The sequence below is a fragment of the Trachemys scripta genome, chromosome 1 (assembly GCF_013100865.1).
Source record: "Trachemys scripta elegans isolate TJP31775 chromosome 1, CAS_Tse_1.0, whole genome shotgun sequence".
Lineage (NCBI taxonomy): Eukaryota > Metazoa > Chordata > Testudines > Emydidae > Trachemys > Trachemys scripta.
Genome location: NC_048298.1, coordinates 237608905 through 237626155, shown reverse-complemented (window position 1 = coordinate 237626155; position 17251 = coordinate 237608905). Strand labels below are relative to the sequence as shown.

At 47.0% G+C, this 17251-nt stretch overlaps 1 protein-coding gene across 3 annotated transcripts in view; it reads left to right on the top strand.

The window, feature by feature from the left end:
• Nucleotides 1-17251, top strand: part of TMEM255B (transmembrane protein 255B) — a 120420-nt gene that overhangs the window by 95404 nt on the left and 7765 nt on the right. For 2 of the 3 annotated variants that reach the window (XR_004644032.1, XM_034758108.1), the window contains exons 7-8: nucleotides 60-219; nucleotides 7826-7972. Coding sequence is in view for 2 of the 3 variants with exons in the window: in XM_034758108.1 (XP_034613999.1) it covers nucleotides 60-219; nucleotides 7826-7972 (307 nt within the window). In the remaining variant the exon portion in view is untranslated. The remainder of the gene's footprint in view (nucleotides 1-59; nucleotides 220-7825; nucleotides 7973-17251) is intronic. The other variant, XM_034758109.1, reaches the window with a different exon arrangement.

Here is a 17251-nt window from a genome sequence, read left to right as displayed (position 1 = left end):
TGGGCTGGTGCTCTGTAAATCACTGATGTAGTAGTGACACCATTTCTATCCCATTGCAGTTCAGAACAGTCAACCAGCTACTACGAGTTTCTTGGAGTGAACAGCTGTCAGGATGTGGTTCACTTGTACCGGCTGCTATGGGCCTCCACAGTCCTGAACATCGTTGGATTGTTTCTTGGGATAGTCACGGCAGCCATACTTGGAGCCTTTAAAGACATGGTAAGACTTGCAAGTCCTGCAGCTTTTCATCAGTGGTGATTTCTGTATGTTGCTAATTATCCTGTTACCTAATGTGTTAAAAAAATAGACAGCAGAACCATACACAGCAAGTGCTCACAAAATGTTTCCTGCATGAGCCTTGAGTTCTTGGACTGTGCTCTGGCCAGGTGTTATAGCTAAGTAGCATCAGGCCTAGTTAATACACATGTGTACGTAAGAAGCTGGCATCTGTAGCAAGTCATGTGGGTGGTTCAGTAAGTGGCCTCTTTTTTCAAAGTCTGCATTGAACCATTGGCCCAGCATGGTGCTAGAAGGTGCCAGTTTGGTGCAGGTGGTGCCAATTTAATAGATATGTGAAACCGAGGTCCTAGCCACTTGTGAATATTAAAGATTGTGTGATTGTCTTCCAAAGAGCAGGGATTAACTCTGGGGTATCAGCCAGGTTCTGGTGTGAACTATTACATTCTGCTAACCTAAATCCCCTTTTTGGTTTCCATAAGAGATGTCATTCTTCTTCCCTGCCTCAGCCTGCCCTAACCCGCTGTGCAGTGGTGGTGTGTGAGGACAATAGCTGCTGCGCTGTGCTGAAGAGGTGGCTGTGATTAAGTGTGGATAAAATGATTCCAAAATACATGGCTGTATGTTCCTGGCTGTTCTGCAATGGGGAGCGGCTCAAACCCAGGTTACTGTGATTACACGGGGCTAGGGAAACAGCACAGATGGAAAAGATATGCTTCCTCCCTTCCCCTCAGGAGCCGCCACCACCACAGCAGTGTTTATTTTACAATATTCATAGGTCTTTGGGGTATCACTTGCCAAAAGCAAGAGGAGGGTGGAGAGACCAGGGAGCATTGCGTCCAGCAAAGCTGCCTTCGTTTAGCTGCAAAGGACCATGCATAAGTTAATGTTGCTTGTCGCCACATTAATTCCTGGTGTGCATCTTCTGTGGCTCAGTAGGGGCCAGGACTGATTCAGACAATGCTGGTCAACCTGTAGCTACAGAGGCCCCTGCCTAAAGGGCAGGTTGAAACAGTGATGTGATGTTTGCCTTTGCTGCGTGATGGGGAGTGTAAGCTATTTTGTGTGGAACTGGGGATGGAGGAGGAGCTGGGGCTAGCGGCAGAGCTGGCTGGGGGCGGAGCTGGTCTGGGGGCGGAGAAGGCCTGAAGGTGGAGCGAGATTGGGGGCTAAACGAGGTTGGGGGAGGAGCTGCATGCCTCCCCGCCCCCGAATTTTCCTCCACACCACCCTAGGGGGGCATGCTCCACAGTTTGGGGACCACTGCTTATAAAATATATTCCTCCTATTCCGGCACAACCATCCCAGTGTGCTTCCTCAGCAAAACACACACAGGAAAACAAGCTATCAGTAACTAACTTTGTGTCATGATTCAGGGCTTTTAGAAACATTTTATTATAGCAGGGCCATGTGAGTTATTTAAAAAAAAAAACATCGTTAAGAGGCTGCACAAGGTACACCAGTACACAATTGCCCTCCTACATTCGGCAAACAACCACACTCAGCCATTTTGCATGAGCAATGTTCAAACATGCAGCAGAGTATCGTTTATTCTGAGGCGTGAGGGGGACTTGGTGACTCAAGGGGAAGTGGTATGAAGAGTGTTCCCACAGTGCCGGTAATGAAACACAGCCATCTAGTAATGAACAGACCTGTGCCTCCTTTGCTGAAGGGAGAACAAGCTGCTTTCCAGTGTTACTCATGTTCCATAGACGCACATGGGGAAAGGGCACATGTAAAAATGAGCGGGTAGAACAGGAAGGAGAAGAATCAGGAGATTCCTGAGCAGAGGGGAGAATTACAGAGTCAATTTTAACTAATACTGACACAGCCCTTTTGCTTCATTCTTCTCCTGGTCTTCCCCTTTTTTGTCTCTACTCTTCCCTCTTACTTTGGAAATGATTGAGATATTGCTTTTCCTGGGTCCCTGGGCCAGTAGCTTTGTTCAGGCCAGTCTTCTGCCATGGTCAAGATTTATCTGAAACATACCCTGTTTCCCCGAAAATAAGACATCCTCCGAAAATAAGGCCTACTTACAGTTTTGCCTCTCGTTGTAATATAAGGCATCTCCCCGATAATAAGGCATCCACCGATAATAAGGCATTTTTCATTTCTGAAAAATAAGACATCCCCTGAAAATAAGACCTAGCGCATCTTTGGGAGCAAAAATTAATATAAGACACTGTCTTATTTTCGGGGAAACAGGGTAGTGATCAACACATTGGATCCATTTTAAACGTCCTGCTGTGTGTGTGTCAGGTTTGACTACTACCCATTTCAGCTCTTGTCAGCTTCTGCTCCTTGGGATACATTAGCTAAGGCAAAGAGGTGAAAGGAGGAAGCCTTTTCAGTACTTCCCATTGGGTGGTGGTGTGGCTAGTGCCAGATTGTTGTGAAGTCTTTTTCTCTTCTGAAGCCCTCACTTGATCAATTTGTGAGCACCACTGCTACATCAAGAATTAAATTTCCATCTTTTTGGAGACTGAGACATCACCTCAGTCTTCTACTCAGCACTGGAAATCTCCGATTTGTTTCTGGAACATCTGCTGTGGGTGCTCTGAAGGACAATGGCTGCATTACTAAATGCTATAAAGATACATTTAATTTTAACAACACATTTCTCCAGGGTAGCAGGGCTGCTGTGGGCAGAAGCACAATGTACAGATGCAGATAAGTAATGGGAAGGCGGCTTATAAACCTTATAAGGAAGGTTAAAAGGTAATTTAATTAAATTAAGCTTTACCAAAACCAATAGGAGTTGTGAATGCTCCTCTGAGAATTAGGTGATAATAGTGAAATACACCCCTGTGCAGAGGGCCAACACAAGGCTTATACAACACATAAATCCCACTTTTACTTAAGCTAAGGCCTAAAGGGGAATTTAGGTGTTGCATAGACCTTGGACTGGTCTTTTGCTCCAGAAATACTCTCTGGGGTGAAACTCATCCCTCTGCAAGCATTGATTTACTATCACTGTTCATGAGGGGTGCAAAGCTTTTGAAATGTTCCTACAAGAAACAGAATAATTGTGACCAAGTTTCATACCCTCACACATCACAATATGCTGGAAAGGCTGAGCTTGCATTTACAGATTTGGGCACTCAGGCCAAGCAAGCATCCAAGCAGCAAAAAGCAATGGAATGAAACTACAGCAGCGGTCATGCAACATCATCTTCGTGTGGGGCAAGTTTGTTCAGCTCCCGACAAAGCTGAGGAAATCAGAGAGCTGCTTAAGTTTCCTCTGCAGCAGGAGTGGAGGGGTGGGAGTGAGCACTTTATCTGCTTACGACTAAATCTGTGTAAATCACCACAAGCATGTGTTAAACAGAGAAACCCCACAATAGTGTCAAACGTTATAAAAATCAATAATAGAACTCCTGTTATTCACTACAGCAAATAATTTTCTAGTCTCCTTTTGGGCAACCTACACTATCTGGTTTACTGATTTGCTACTTTATTTCAGTAGCTGTGTATCAATAAACAGCTGTTAGGATACTGGGGCCTCAGAAAACACAAAGTTCGGCAAGGAAAGGCATGCAAAAGGGCATGGGATTGATATTAAAAAAAAAAAAAATTGGGGGTGAGAGAATCGTAATCATCTGTTTTTTCATGATGTAATCTTCTCAGAAATACCACAGGCATTGTGAAGGTTTATATAGAAATTGTCCTTTACAGTTCCTGAGGGCATTTATTTAAGGATGAAATCTAAAAGAGACAGCTTGGATGTCTAGTAAAAATCATGTGTAGCTTAGGGGAGTTATAGCTACCAGTTATAGCTATGGTGGTGTGAGAATGAGCTGAAAAACAATGTGCAATTGCTTTGAAACCCATCAGATTTTCCTGCACAGAAAATATTATTTTGTCTTCCGAAAATTGGAACATAGTTGCTTCTGGTGCATGAGTTTCTGGCAGAGTGGTTTTAAAAGTTTTCACAGAGATTGTGGTGAGAAGGACCAACATATGTAGCATGTAACAAGTAAGAAGTTGGCTAACTGCAATGATTACCAATAGAATACCTGTGTTTCATGTTGCTGTTGAAAAATTGTGTCTGTCTTGGTTTATATCACCGGATCGATAAGTCTCAGCCTACATTTCATGCTTCATTCTGATTCAGGGCTGAGCCACATTCTGGCATGAGTGACTCAAGTACTTCTTCAGCTTGAAAGGCCTTACTCTCATTAGCTTGTTCTCACTATTTCTCTGGAGTAGGGGATGTCTCTTTGTTCCACACTTTCCTTTCTCCAGCCATGGAGGAAGAGAGGCCCAGCTCCACAAAGGTATTTAGGATCTGGGCCAGAAGCATTAGCAGTTCTGTCTTAATTTACACGTTTGTATTAGATGTCTATAAAACTCAGGTTAATTAGAAAAAAGCACCCCCAGACAGCTTAGCTACATGTTGAAATTCACCTAGAATAGGGCTTAGTCCACTGTTTTTTCTGTTGAAACCAATGGGAGGACGATCCTTGCGATTTCAGTAAAGTGATTTCACAGGGACATGGCTACCTCCATGCAATAAGCTCAGAGTCAGCCCCTTCCATAGAAACACCCAGTAAAGTTATTACTGTAATTACATTTATGTATTTTTATTATGTCTATATAATTATGTATCGATCCAACATTTGATAGAAAATCATTCTTCTTATGTCCCATGTTGTGTGTTAAGCACTGACATGGTCCTTGGTGTTACACAAAATCCAAAGGAAGCCTTCAGCCCTATCATCGTGGAAATGTTTGTAGGTGCCACCTTCCCAGTTCAGCATGGATGTGAACTTGTAGACGTTTCCTCACTTAGGCCTCACAGACAGAATGGAGTTTTAAGAAGGGGCAGCATGAATGGCTAGATTGTGGCCGAGAGGAATGGAGATGGGAAAAGGGTTGCCTTATAACCTTTTGAATGGCAGAGTGTTGCACCTGGTATTTCAACATTTTCCTAGGGAGGACTCCGGACTGCTTCCACTTACATTTTGTGAAGCTTCCCTACCCCTCATTAACTAGCTATGAACCTGGAAGACATGGATGCTGTCCCCCAGGGCTTGCAACAACAGCCCCCAATCCTTCAAGTTGCTTTGCAGGATTGGGGCCTACGTGGCCAGACAATACAAATCAGACACTAAATGTGCTGGGTGCCGCGGGGGATTGTTTTACATCAGGGGTGGGCAAACTTTTGGCCCAAGGGCCACATCTGGGTGGGGAAATTGCATACAGGGCCATCAATGTAGGGCTGGGGCAGGGGGTTGGGTTGTGGGAGGGAGTATGGGGTGTGGGAGTGGTTGCGGTGTGCAGGAAGGGGCTCAGGGCAAGGGGCTGGGGGTGCAGAGTGTGGGAGAAGGCTCAGGGCAGTGGTGCACGGAAGGGTGCAGAGTGCGGGAGGGGGCTCAGGGTGCAGGAGGGGTGCAGGGTAGGGCAGGGTGTTGGGGTGCAGGCAGGGGGTTGGGGTGCGGGGTACAGAAGGGGTTCAGGGTCCGGGTTCCAGCCCGGCACCACTTACCTGGAGCTGCTCCAGGGTGGCAGTGGGGCTAAGACAGGCTCTCTACCTGCCCTGGCCCTGCGCCGCTCCGGGAAGTGGCTGGCACCACGTCCCTGCAGCCCCTGGGGGGGCGAGCAGAGGGCACGGCGCATTGCCTGTGGGTACCTCCCCCGAAGCTCCCTTTGGCTGTGGTTCCCCATTCCTGGCCAATGGGAGCTGCAGGGGAGGTACCCACAGGCAAGGGCAGTGCACGGAGTCCTCTGCCCCCCCTTCCCATGGACGTGGTGCTGGCCGTTTCTGGGAGCAGCACGGGGCCCGCGACGCCACTTGGGTGGCAATCTCACAGGCCAACTCCAAAACCCTGAGGGGCCGGATCCAGCCCATGGGCTGTAGTTTGCCCACCCATTTTACATGTACAGAAACTATTAGTAAAGCAGCAGCTGAATCCTGACCCATATGTCACCTTTGCAAGATGTGATGATTTGCCAGGTTAATCTTAAAAGAACCTCCAGAAAAACTCTGGCTACTCATTGGATCAGGCCCATGAGGGTAGGGAGACAACAAAGGGGTTCTGGAGTAAGGAGTGCTGCAACAGTGTTTTTCCTGGTGGAACAAAGGTGGTGGGAGGCCAGGCCCGGAATAGCAAATGCTAGAAAGGGTATGTGCCACTGCACGTGTCTCAAGAGCAAGAGGGGAAAAAGCCTTATAGCGTTAGTTCATTTCTGCTACTGCAGAGTGAGTGCAGCAGCATGCTTGCTCAGTAATGGCAAGAAGTAGGGATATTATGTGCCTGGAGGAGTGGCAATTTGGGATAGCGGTGCCTGCTGAACACAAAAGACAACAACATGTTAGCAAAATGCAACCATGGATTAGGAAAAAGGACCTAGGGGTCACAGTGGACGAAAAGCTGGATATGAGTCAACAGTGTGCTCTTGTTGCCAAGAAGGCTAACGGTATTTTGGGCTGTATAAGTAGGGGCATTGCCAGCAGATCGAGGAACGTGATCGTTCCCCTTTATTCGACATTGGTGAGGCCTCATCTGGAGTACTGTGTCCAGTTTTGGGCTCCACACTACAAGAAGGATGTGGAAAAATTGGAAAAGAGTCCAGCAGAGGGCAACAAAAATGATTAGGGGTCTGGAGCACATGACATATGAGGAGAGGCTGGGGGAACTGGGATTGTTTAGTCTCCAGAAGAGAAGAATGAGGGGGGATTTGATAGCAGCCTTCAACTACCTGAAGGGGGGTTCCAAAGAGGATGGAGCTCAGCTATTCTCAGTGGTGGCAGATGACAGAACAAGGAGCAATGGTCTCAAGTTGCAGTGGGGGAGGTCCAGGTTGGATATTAGGAAACACTATTTCACTAGGAGGGTGGTGAAGCACTGGAATGCGTTACCTAGGGAGGTGGTGGAGTCTCCTTCCTTGGAGGTTTTTAAGGCCCGGCTTGACAAAGCCCTGGCTGGGATGATTTAGTTGGGAATTGGTCCTGCTTTGAGCAGGGGGTTGGACTAGATGACCTCCTGAGGTCCCTTCCAACCCTGATATTCTATGATTCTATGAAAATTGTGGGGTTAGGGGTGCTTTTGGGGGAAGAGGTCAAGGCTGCCCCCCACACGCTTCATGGGTTCTAGGCTTGGTGCTTCTTGGGCTGGAGTCCTGTCCACTGCATCGTCAGCAAGGCCTGAGGAAGCGCTGGACATTTCTTAAGGTGAAAAAGAAAGCAGCTGTGTCACTTCAGACCAACCCCCGCCCAGAACACCCTATTTCTAGAGAGTAAAGTAAAAGTATGGGTGGGGGCCGGGAGGAGGCTTTAATTTCAAAGTTCCTTGGTTTCCCAACTTACTTCTCTAGAGGATACAGTGGTATTGTGAGGGTTCATGTATTAATGTTTGAGATTCTTGGACGGTTGGTACAATCAAAGTAGAAAATAACATTTTTATTAGTATGAAGGGGAAAATTACTTTTACAGTGTGTGTATTTTTTATGCTGGGGAAATAAGAAAATAGAGAAATCAAACATTGTCAAGTGATCTGATCAGTCAGTTTGATGTAGTCAAAATAGTTTTCCTTTTTCCTAATCCATGGTTTTATTTTGCTAACATGTTGTTGTCTTTTGTGTTCAGCAGGCACCGCTATCCCAAATTGCCTTTAGTTCTGCCCCGCCTCCTCAGATCTTGTACAATCCAGCCCAGCAGATCCTGACATATGCCGGTTTTTGTCCCTCTGCAGCAGCTCTTCCTGCATATTCATCCTATCCTTTACCTCTTCAGGTAGAGTACAAAATGATATTTTTCTTGTTAATCCTCTTGAAAGCCAGATGCTTCTCTGTGGTATAACTTCTACACCGCTAAATCTTGTCTGCTGTGGGGTTTTGGGGGAGTTGGAGGTGGAGGGGAAGATGAATTTGTTGCCTAAAACACAGACTCTCCTCTATTTTTACAGAAAAGGTCAGTCCAGATACTGTTTTTAGATCTTCTCCCACAGGTTTCTTCATTGATCATTATTTGTTCCTTGGTAGTGCTTAGGAACCCCAATCAAGGATCAGAGTCTCACGGTATTAGATGCTGTATAGATAAACAAAGACAATCCTTGCCCTGGAAAACTAACTTTAGAGCAGACAGGACACAGTAGGTGGACAAAACAGAGGGTGGGGAAGTCTGGGAGGATGAGACTGGTTTAGCAGAAAAGCAAAACTTCCCACCTCTTGCCTAACCTCTTGCCTACTCAGTGCCAGATGGCAGCAATTTGTAAGCATGGCAGCAGAGGTAGGTTTTAAGGAAGGATGGTAAGGTGAAAGCATTACAGTTTTCCCCCATGCATAGGGAACAGCCTGGGTTAATAACAGCATCAATAGCAGCATGAAGGGCCATTGCTCTATATATGGGGTATTAACTTTGAAGCACGGTTCTCGTGGTCACTAAGCCTCTATATTGACTGAAACAAACTGAATCCTAAAATGGAAATTGCCTGAGAATAACTTGAATTTTGAACAAGCATGGAGTGAGGAATTCACTTTGGCGCCTTGACTAGCAAAATTAGCCAAAGAAATCGAATCTGCTCCCCCATCTTTCCGCTGCTACTCTGGCTCCACACGCACACACAAAAAATGGTCACCTTATTGTAACTGTTGTGCTTTGAGATGTGATGCAGACATGTACTCCGTGTACAGGTGTGTGCACACCCCAGCCACCAGAGCTGGAGAACTTTGCATAGCAGTGTCTGTAGTGGCCGGACTCGCCCCCTGCGGCCACAGCCCCTCCCCAGGCCGTATAAGGGTGGCACTACCCTGGCCCCCTGAGTTCCTTCACACCACAATGTCAGGAGTACAGCCTCCGATGCAGAGGAGATGGAGGGCAGGTCATAGAATAGACATCTGCCTCGCATTGCGAAGAGCAACATTTATGAGTTAGGTGACCATTCTTTCTTCTTCATGTAGCTGCTGCTGGGTATTCCATGTGTGGGTGCTTTCCAAGCAGTGCGGCTCAAGAGTCTTGTCAAGGTTCCTTCCGTACAGATGTGGGGACCCGCATGAACGCCCTCTAAGCTTATTTACCAGCTTAGGTTATCAGTAAGCTGCCACCACCAAGTGTGTTCCAAATCTTAGGCAAGAGCCACTTGGAACTCTGCCTTTCCCCAAATATTTCCCAAGTCTCTAACCCCCCTCTTTCCTGGGCAGATTTGAGACTAATTCCCCCCCCCCAAGTCCTTACACCCCTTTTCCTGGGTGAAAGGAAAGGCTTGAGAGTATACCCTCACCAATTAGTCCTGGTGAACACGGATCCAAAATCCTTGGATCTTAAAACAGTGCAAAAATCAATCAGGTTCTTAAAAGAATTTTAATTAAAGAAAAGGTAAAAATCATCTCTGTAAAATCAGGATGGAAAATAACTTTACAGGGTAATCAGATTCAAAGAGCCCAGAGGAACCCCCTCTAGCCTTAGGTTCAACGTTACAGCAAACAGAGGTAAACCCTTTAGCAAAAGGAACATTTACAAGTTGAGAAAAGAAAGATAAAACTAACGCCTTGCCTGGCTGTTACTTACAAGTTTGAAATATGAGAGACTTGTTCAGAAAAATTTGGAGAGCATGGACTGATGTCCGGTCCCTCTTAGTCCCAAGAGTGAACAACCCCCAAAACAAAGAGCACAAACAAAAACCTTCCCCCCACCAAGATTTGAAAGTATCTTGTCCCCTTATTGGTCCTGTGGATCAGGTGTCAGCCAGGTTACCTGAGCTTCTTAACCCTTTACAAGTAAAAGGATTTTGGTGTCTCTGGCCAAGAGGGGTTTTATAGTATTGTACACAGGAGGGTTGTTACCCTTCCCTTTATAGTTATGACACGCCCCCCAAATCACAGATCGTGTTGGACAGCCGGTTCCACACTGGCTGTGATTTCTTCCTGGAGCTCTAGGAGAAAACAGAATTAATAAGACACATGCACCTTTAGACATACTACTGATTATATAAAAACTAACAATATGTCCCACATTCCAAGAACAATTTTTAACCAGTTGATTCTGGGAAACTTTCATGGGAGAGTGCATCAGCCAGTTTGTTAGAAGCTCCTGAAATGTGTTGTATTTCAAAATCTTGGAGAGCTAAACTTCACCAAAGAAGTTTTTTGTTATTTCCCTTGGTGGTATGAAGCCACTTTAGCGCAGAATGGTCGGTTTGTAGTTGGAAACGCCGTCCCCAAACATATGGGCGTAGCTTTTCCAGCGCATACACAATGGCGTAGCATTCCCTTTCGCTGATTGACCAGTGGCTTTCCCTCTCAGACAGTTTCTTGCTGAGAAACACGACAGGATGGAATTCTTGATCCGGTCCTTCCTGCATTAAAACTGCTCCCACACCACACTCGGACGCATCTGTGGTTACTAGGAACAGTTTGTCAAAGTCTGGGGCCCTTAGCACAGGGTCAGATATGAGTGTCGCCTTAAGCTGGTTAAAGGCCTTCTGACACTCATCAGTCCACTGAACTGCATTTGGCTGTTTCTTTTTGGTTAGGTTTGTCAGGGGGCGGCGATTTGGCTGTAGTGTGGTACAAATCACCTATAATATCCGGCCAAGCCTAAGAAGGATTGGACCTGTTTCTTTGACTTTGGGACAGGCCACTTTTGGATAGCATCCACTTTGGCCTGTAGGGGGTTTATAGTTCCTTGACCCACCTGGTGTCCAAGGTAAGTCACTCTGTTTAGGCCTAATTGACACTTTTTAGCCTTAACAGTTAGTCCTGCCTGCCTTATGCGCTTGAAGACTTTTTCCAGGTGTTCTGCCCATGAATCAGAAAAAATGGCCACATCATCAAGGTAGGCAACTGCAGATTCTCCCAATCCTGCTAAGAGACCATCTACAAGTCTCTGGAAGATGGCGGGTGCATTTCACAGCCTGAAAGGAAGCACATTAAATTCATACACCCCTGCATGGGTGATGAAGGCTGACCTTTCCTTGGCGGGTTCATCTAGAGGTACTTACCAGTACCCGTTGGTTAAGTCTAAGGTAGAGATGAACTGGGCACATCCCAGTTTCTCCAATAGCTCATCTGTGCGTGGCATTGTATAGTTGTCGGGACGAGTTACAGCATTTAGCTTATGGTAGTCCACACAAAAGCGTATTTCCCCATCTGGTTTGGGAACTAGAACCACTGGAGATGCCCATGCACCATTAGAGGGGCAGATTACATCCATCTGTAGCATGTCCTGGATCTCCCGTTCTATAGCAGTTCTGACATGAGGAGATACCAGGTATGGTGGGGTTCTAATTGGGTGAGCATTACCTGTGTCAATGGAGTGGTATGCCCGTTCAGTCCATCCTGGGGTGGCTGAGAACATCGGTGCGAAGCTAGTGCACAGCTCCTTGATCTGCTGTCGCTGCATACATCCCAGGGTCGTGGAGAGGTTCACCTCTTCCACACCACCATCACTTTTCCCTTCGTAGTAGACACCTTCAGGCCACTCCGCGTCATCTATTCCCTGGGCTGTAAACTGGAAAACCTTTAATTCTCTGGAATTAAAGGGCTTTAGAGAATTAACATGTTATACCTTAGGCTTTATATTTGAGGTGGGGGATGCGATGAGAGAGTTAACAGCTCCCAGGCGCTCTTGGACCGTGAATGTCCCTTCCCACGACGCTTCCATTTTATGGGCCTGGAGCGCCTTTAAGACCATGACTTGGTCTCCTACTTTGAAGGACCGTTCTCTGGAATGTTTATCATACCAGGCCTTTAGCCCTTGCTAGAGAAAACCTAAAAGAGGCTCAGGAAGAGCAAAAGAGTCTCGGAGGGTGTTTCATAGGTTGCTTACAAAGTCCAGAATGTTAGTTCCTGGAGAAGGCATAGAACCCTCCCATTGCTGCTTCACCAACTGTAATGGCCCGTAACCTCACGGCCATACACAAGTTCAAATGGTGAAAACCCTAAACTGGGATGTGGTACAGCTCTGTAGGCAAAAAGCAACTGCTGCAACACTAGGTCCCAATCATTGGAGTGCTCATTTACGAATTTACATATCATGGCCCCCAAAGTTCCATTAAACTTCTGCACCAGGCCATTTGTTTGATGGTGGTAAGGGATGGCCACCAAGTGGTTCACCCCATGAGCTTCCCATAGGTTTTTCATGGTCCCTGCCAGGAAATTAGTTCCCCGAATCTGTAAGGATGTCGGAGGGCCAACCTACCCTGGCAAAAATGTCTATTAGTGCCTGGCACACACTTTTAGCTCTGGTGTTGCTTAGAGCTACTACTTCCGGCCATCGGGTAGCAAAATCCATGAAAGTCAGTATGTACTGCTTTCCTCTGGGTGTCTTCTTTGGGAAAGGACCCAGAATATCCACAGCTACTCGCCGAAATGGAACCTCAATTATGGGGAGTGGCTGGAGAGGGGCTTTGACCTGGTCTTGGGGTTTTCCAATTCTTTGGCACACCTCACAAGACTGGATATAATTAGAAACGTCCTTGCCCATTCCCTCCCAGTGGAAGGACTTCCCCAAACGGGCTTTGGTTCTGTTCACCCCAGAATGGCCACTAGGATGATCATGGGCTATGCTCAAGAGCTTTACCCGGTATTTAGCTGGAACTACCAACTGTCTTTGAGGGTGCCAGTCTTTCTGGTGTCCACCAGAAAGAGTCTCCTTGTATAAAAGTCCTTGTTCTACAACAAACCGGGATTGGTTAGAAGAGTTGAGAGGCGGTGGGGTGCTCTGTGCCGCCGCCCAAGCTTTCTGAAGGCTGTCATCTGCTTCCTGCTCAGCCTAGAACTGTTCCCTTGATGCTGGAGACATCAGTTCCTCCTTGGACTGTGGACTGGGGCTTGGTCCCTCTGGAAGCGAGGCAGGTGATGGAGTTGTTTCTGTTGACCGTGAACCGCTCTCCGCTGGTGCACTATGTGGTATTTCAGGCTCTGGCTGAGCCTCTTGGGTAGGGTTATCTGCTGCTTCTGCCAGGTCAGGCTCGCTGGTGCCCTCTGGCATTGGAGTTGTAGACAGGGTGGCAAGTGCTGGACTCAGTGCTGGCAATGGTTCTGGTGCTGGTTGCTTCGCCAGTTCTGGTTCTGGGACTGGCTTTGGCTGGGTCTCTGGGACTGGATCCACTACGGCTGTTGCAGTCATTGGCAGGGGATCCAGTTCCACCACTTCTGTCTGGGTCTTTGGTAACACAGACAGGGCCCTGGTGGAAGGCTCAGGAACAGGGATAGGTGTGAAAGCTTGCTTAGCCTGGCTGCGGGTGACCATTCCCACCCTCTTGGCTAGCTTCACATGGTTGGCCAAGTCTTCCCCCCAGCAGGATGGGAATGGGATAATTATCATAGACTGCAAAAGTCCACATTCCTGACCAGCCCTTGTACGGAACAGGCAACTTGGCTGTAGGCAAGTTTAAAGAGTTTGATATGAAGGGTTGAATTGTCACCGAGGCTTCTGGGTTGATGAATTTGGGGTCCACTAAGGATTGGTGGATAGCTGACACTTGTGGTCCTGTGTCCCTCCAAGCGATAACCTTCTTCCCGCCCACACTCACAGCTTCCCTTCGCTCTGAAGGTACCTGGGAGGCATCTGGGCCTGAGGACCTTGGGTGTGACTCCAGCGTAATGAACTGCAGTCTGTTGGGGTTCTTGGGGCAGTTGGCCTTCACGTGCCCCAGCTCATTACATTTAAAACATCGCCCAGCTGCCTGGTCACGGGGGCGAGGTGGGTTGCTGGAGACTGGTGTGGTGGGACAATAAGGTGTCTGGGGTTTTCCTTGGGATGTAGGTGGGGCCATGGGTTGCCCCCGGTGATAGGGTTTTGTTTCGGGTTGCCCCTTCCGATATTTGCTCCAACTGCTATTAGTTTTTTTCTTTTCTGCCACCTCCACCCATTTGGCTCCAATCTCCCCTGCCTCGGTTACAGTTTTGGGCTTCCCATCTAGGATGTACCTGTCTATTTCCTCAGGAACACCCTCTAAGAACTACTCCATTTTCATTAGGAAAGAGATCTTCCAGAGATTTAACGTTTGCTCCTGATACCCAGGCATCCCAATTTGTTTCAATGTGGTAGGTGTGTCGGGAAAATGCCACATCTGGTTTCCACTTTAAGGCTCTGAACCGCCGATGGGCATGCTCGGGTGTTAGTCCCATTCTGATTCTGGCCTTGTTTTTAAAAAGTTCATAACTGTTCATGTGTTTTTTAGGCAGTTCAGCCGCCACCTCTGCTAAGGGTCCACTGAGCTGTGGCCTCAGCTCTACCATGTACTGGTCTGTAGAGATGCTGTACCCAAGGCAGGCCCTTTCGAAATTTTCTAAGAAGGCTTCGGTATCATCGCCTGCCTTGTAGGTGGGGAATTTTCTGGGATTGAAAGCGGTACCTGGAGAGGGGTTGCTAGGGTTGGCTGGTATATCCTGCTTAGCCCTTGCTAACTCCAGTTCATGCTTCCTCTCTCTTTCCCTCTCCTCCATCTCTTTTTCTTTCGCCTCCATAGCTCTCTTGTGGGCAGTTTCTTCCCTGGCCTTTTCTGCATTTATTTCTAATTGTCTTAGTTCTATCCGTCTCTTATGTTCATTTTCTTTCTCTGTTGCTTCCAGTCTAGCCAGCTCTAGTTTAGTTGCTGCTTCACTGGTAGTCATTTTCCTGCTTTCTTGTGCTGGGCCTCACCCCCTCTGCAGGTCACTGAAACTGGGATGCACTCAGCTCAGGGCTGCTTAGTTAACAGAGACTTTCACAGCATTCAGTATTCAGCCTTTCTAAGCTAGCTATACCCGAGTTAGAAAGAAAAAAAACAATTCAGCTTGTAAATTCCTTTTGCTAGCTGCTTGCTCACAGCTTGAAACCTTCTCTTAACAAAGACCCTTGTTAAAAAAACTTAGCACCTCTGCCTTCAGGCAAAGAGAGATAAGATCTGCATCTACCTTCAGCTCTGCTTTTTAAGCAGCTAAAAAGGAGGGAAAAAATCTTACTGGCTTTTGGTTTAAAATGATCCCACCGCTCTGCCACCATGTCACGGTTCCTTCCCCACTCTGAACTCTAGGGTACAGCTGTGGGGACGCGTATGAAAGCCCCCTAAGCTTATTTACCAGCTTAGGTTATCAGTAAGCTGCCACCACCAAGTGTGTTCCAAATCTTAGGGAAGAGCCACTTGGAACTCTGCCTTTCCCCAAATATTTCCCAAGTCTCTAACCCCGCCCCTTTCCTGGGCAGATTTGAGACTAATTCCTCCCCCTCCAAAGTCCTTACACCCCTTTTCGGGGTGAAAGGAAAGGCTTGAGAGTATACCCTCACCAATTAGTCCTGGTGAACACAGATCCAAAACCCTTGGATCTTAAAACAATGAAAAAATCAATCAGGTTCTTAAAAGAAGAATTTTAATTAAAGAAAAGGTAAAAATCATCTCTGTAAAATCAGGATGGAAAATAACTTTACAGGGTAATCAGATTCAAAGAGCCCAGAGGAACCCCCTCTAGTCTTAGGTTCAAAGTTACAGCAAACAGAGGTAAACCCTCTAGCAAAAGGAACATTTACAAGTTGAGAAAACAAAGATAAAACTAACACGCCTTGCCTGGCTGTTACTTACAAGTTTGAAATATGAGAGACTTGTTCAGAAAGATTTGGAGAGCATGGATTGATGTCCGGTCCCTCTTAGTCCCAAGAGTGAACAACCCCCAAAACAAAGAGCACAAACAAAAGCCTTCCCCCCGCCAAGATTTGAAAGTATCTTGTCCCCTTATTGGTCCTGTGGATCAGGTGTCAGCCAGGTTACCTGAGCTTCTTAACCCTTTACAGGTAAAAGGATTTTGGTGTCTCTGGCCAGGAGGGGTTTTATAGTATTGTACACAAGAGGGTTGTTACCCTTGCCTTTATAGTTATGACAAGTCTATATAAAGGAGGACGGCAGGACTGCCTTCCTGAAGTTTGCATCTGATCTGAACGCAGGCATAATGGCAGAGTGGTTTGCAAAACTATGCACAGAGGACCAAATGGCTGCCCTGCAAGTGTCCAGTGTAGGAATGTCATTTAGAAATTATGTTGACATCACCAGAGTGCTCATGGAATGAGCTCATAGCTCTCAACTACTTCATATCCTGTCATGCTACAGGAACTTATCCACCTGGAGATGGTTTGTGACGAGTCTGCTTGTCCCTTCAGTTGTTCACATCTGAAACAAACAGACGAGGTGAGGAACGGAAAGGTTTAGTTCTATCCAGATAAAAAGGTAGACATCACCTGACATTCAGTGTGTGAAGACGTTGCTTCTCTGGGGTTCAGTGCAGCTTAGGGAAGAACACTGGTAGATATATAACTTGGTTCATGTAAAACTGGGAAACCACCTGAGATAAAAACTTAGGGTCTGGCTGCAAGGTTACTTTGTTTCTGGAAAATGACCCATAAGGAGGTTCTGCCATCAAAGCCTGCAACTCACAGACACTTTGCAGATGTTATCACCACAAGGAAGGCAGATTTCTGACACAGAAGAGGGAAGGAAGAAGTTTCCATAGGCTCAAACAGAGGTCCCGTAAGAGCCACTAAGACAGTATTAAGTCCCACAAAGGAAATTGCTCTTTAACTGGTGGGTGGAGATGAGTGACTCCTTTCAAGCACCTCACTGCATGGGTTTTGAAAACAGACTTCCATTGATGGGCAGATGAAATGCTGGAATTGCAGCCAGGTGGACTCCCAATTAACTAAGTGCAAGACCAGAAGGCTGAAGGTGTAACAAGTACTCCAAAACGTCCTGGATACAAGGCAGCATCGGTTGAACTCCCCTAATGACCATACCGAGAATTGCTTCCATTTGGCCGAACAGGAGATTGAGGATAGGTCTCATCCCTCCCTTGGTCTTTGGGACCAGGAAATAGCAGGAGTAGAACCCATGCCCCTGATGTTACAGGGGGACCTCCTGTATTGCCCCCAAAGCCAGTAAAAACTGAACCTGCTCAAGTAGCAGTGTCTCATGAGGGGGTCCCTGAAAAGGGATGTGGTAGTGGGTGGGGAGGAGGGATGGAGAGGAACTGTATGTCTTAACCCAGGGGTTCTCAAACAGGGTCGTGACCTGAGGGGGTCACGAGGTCAGCCTCCACCTCAAAC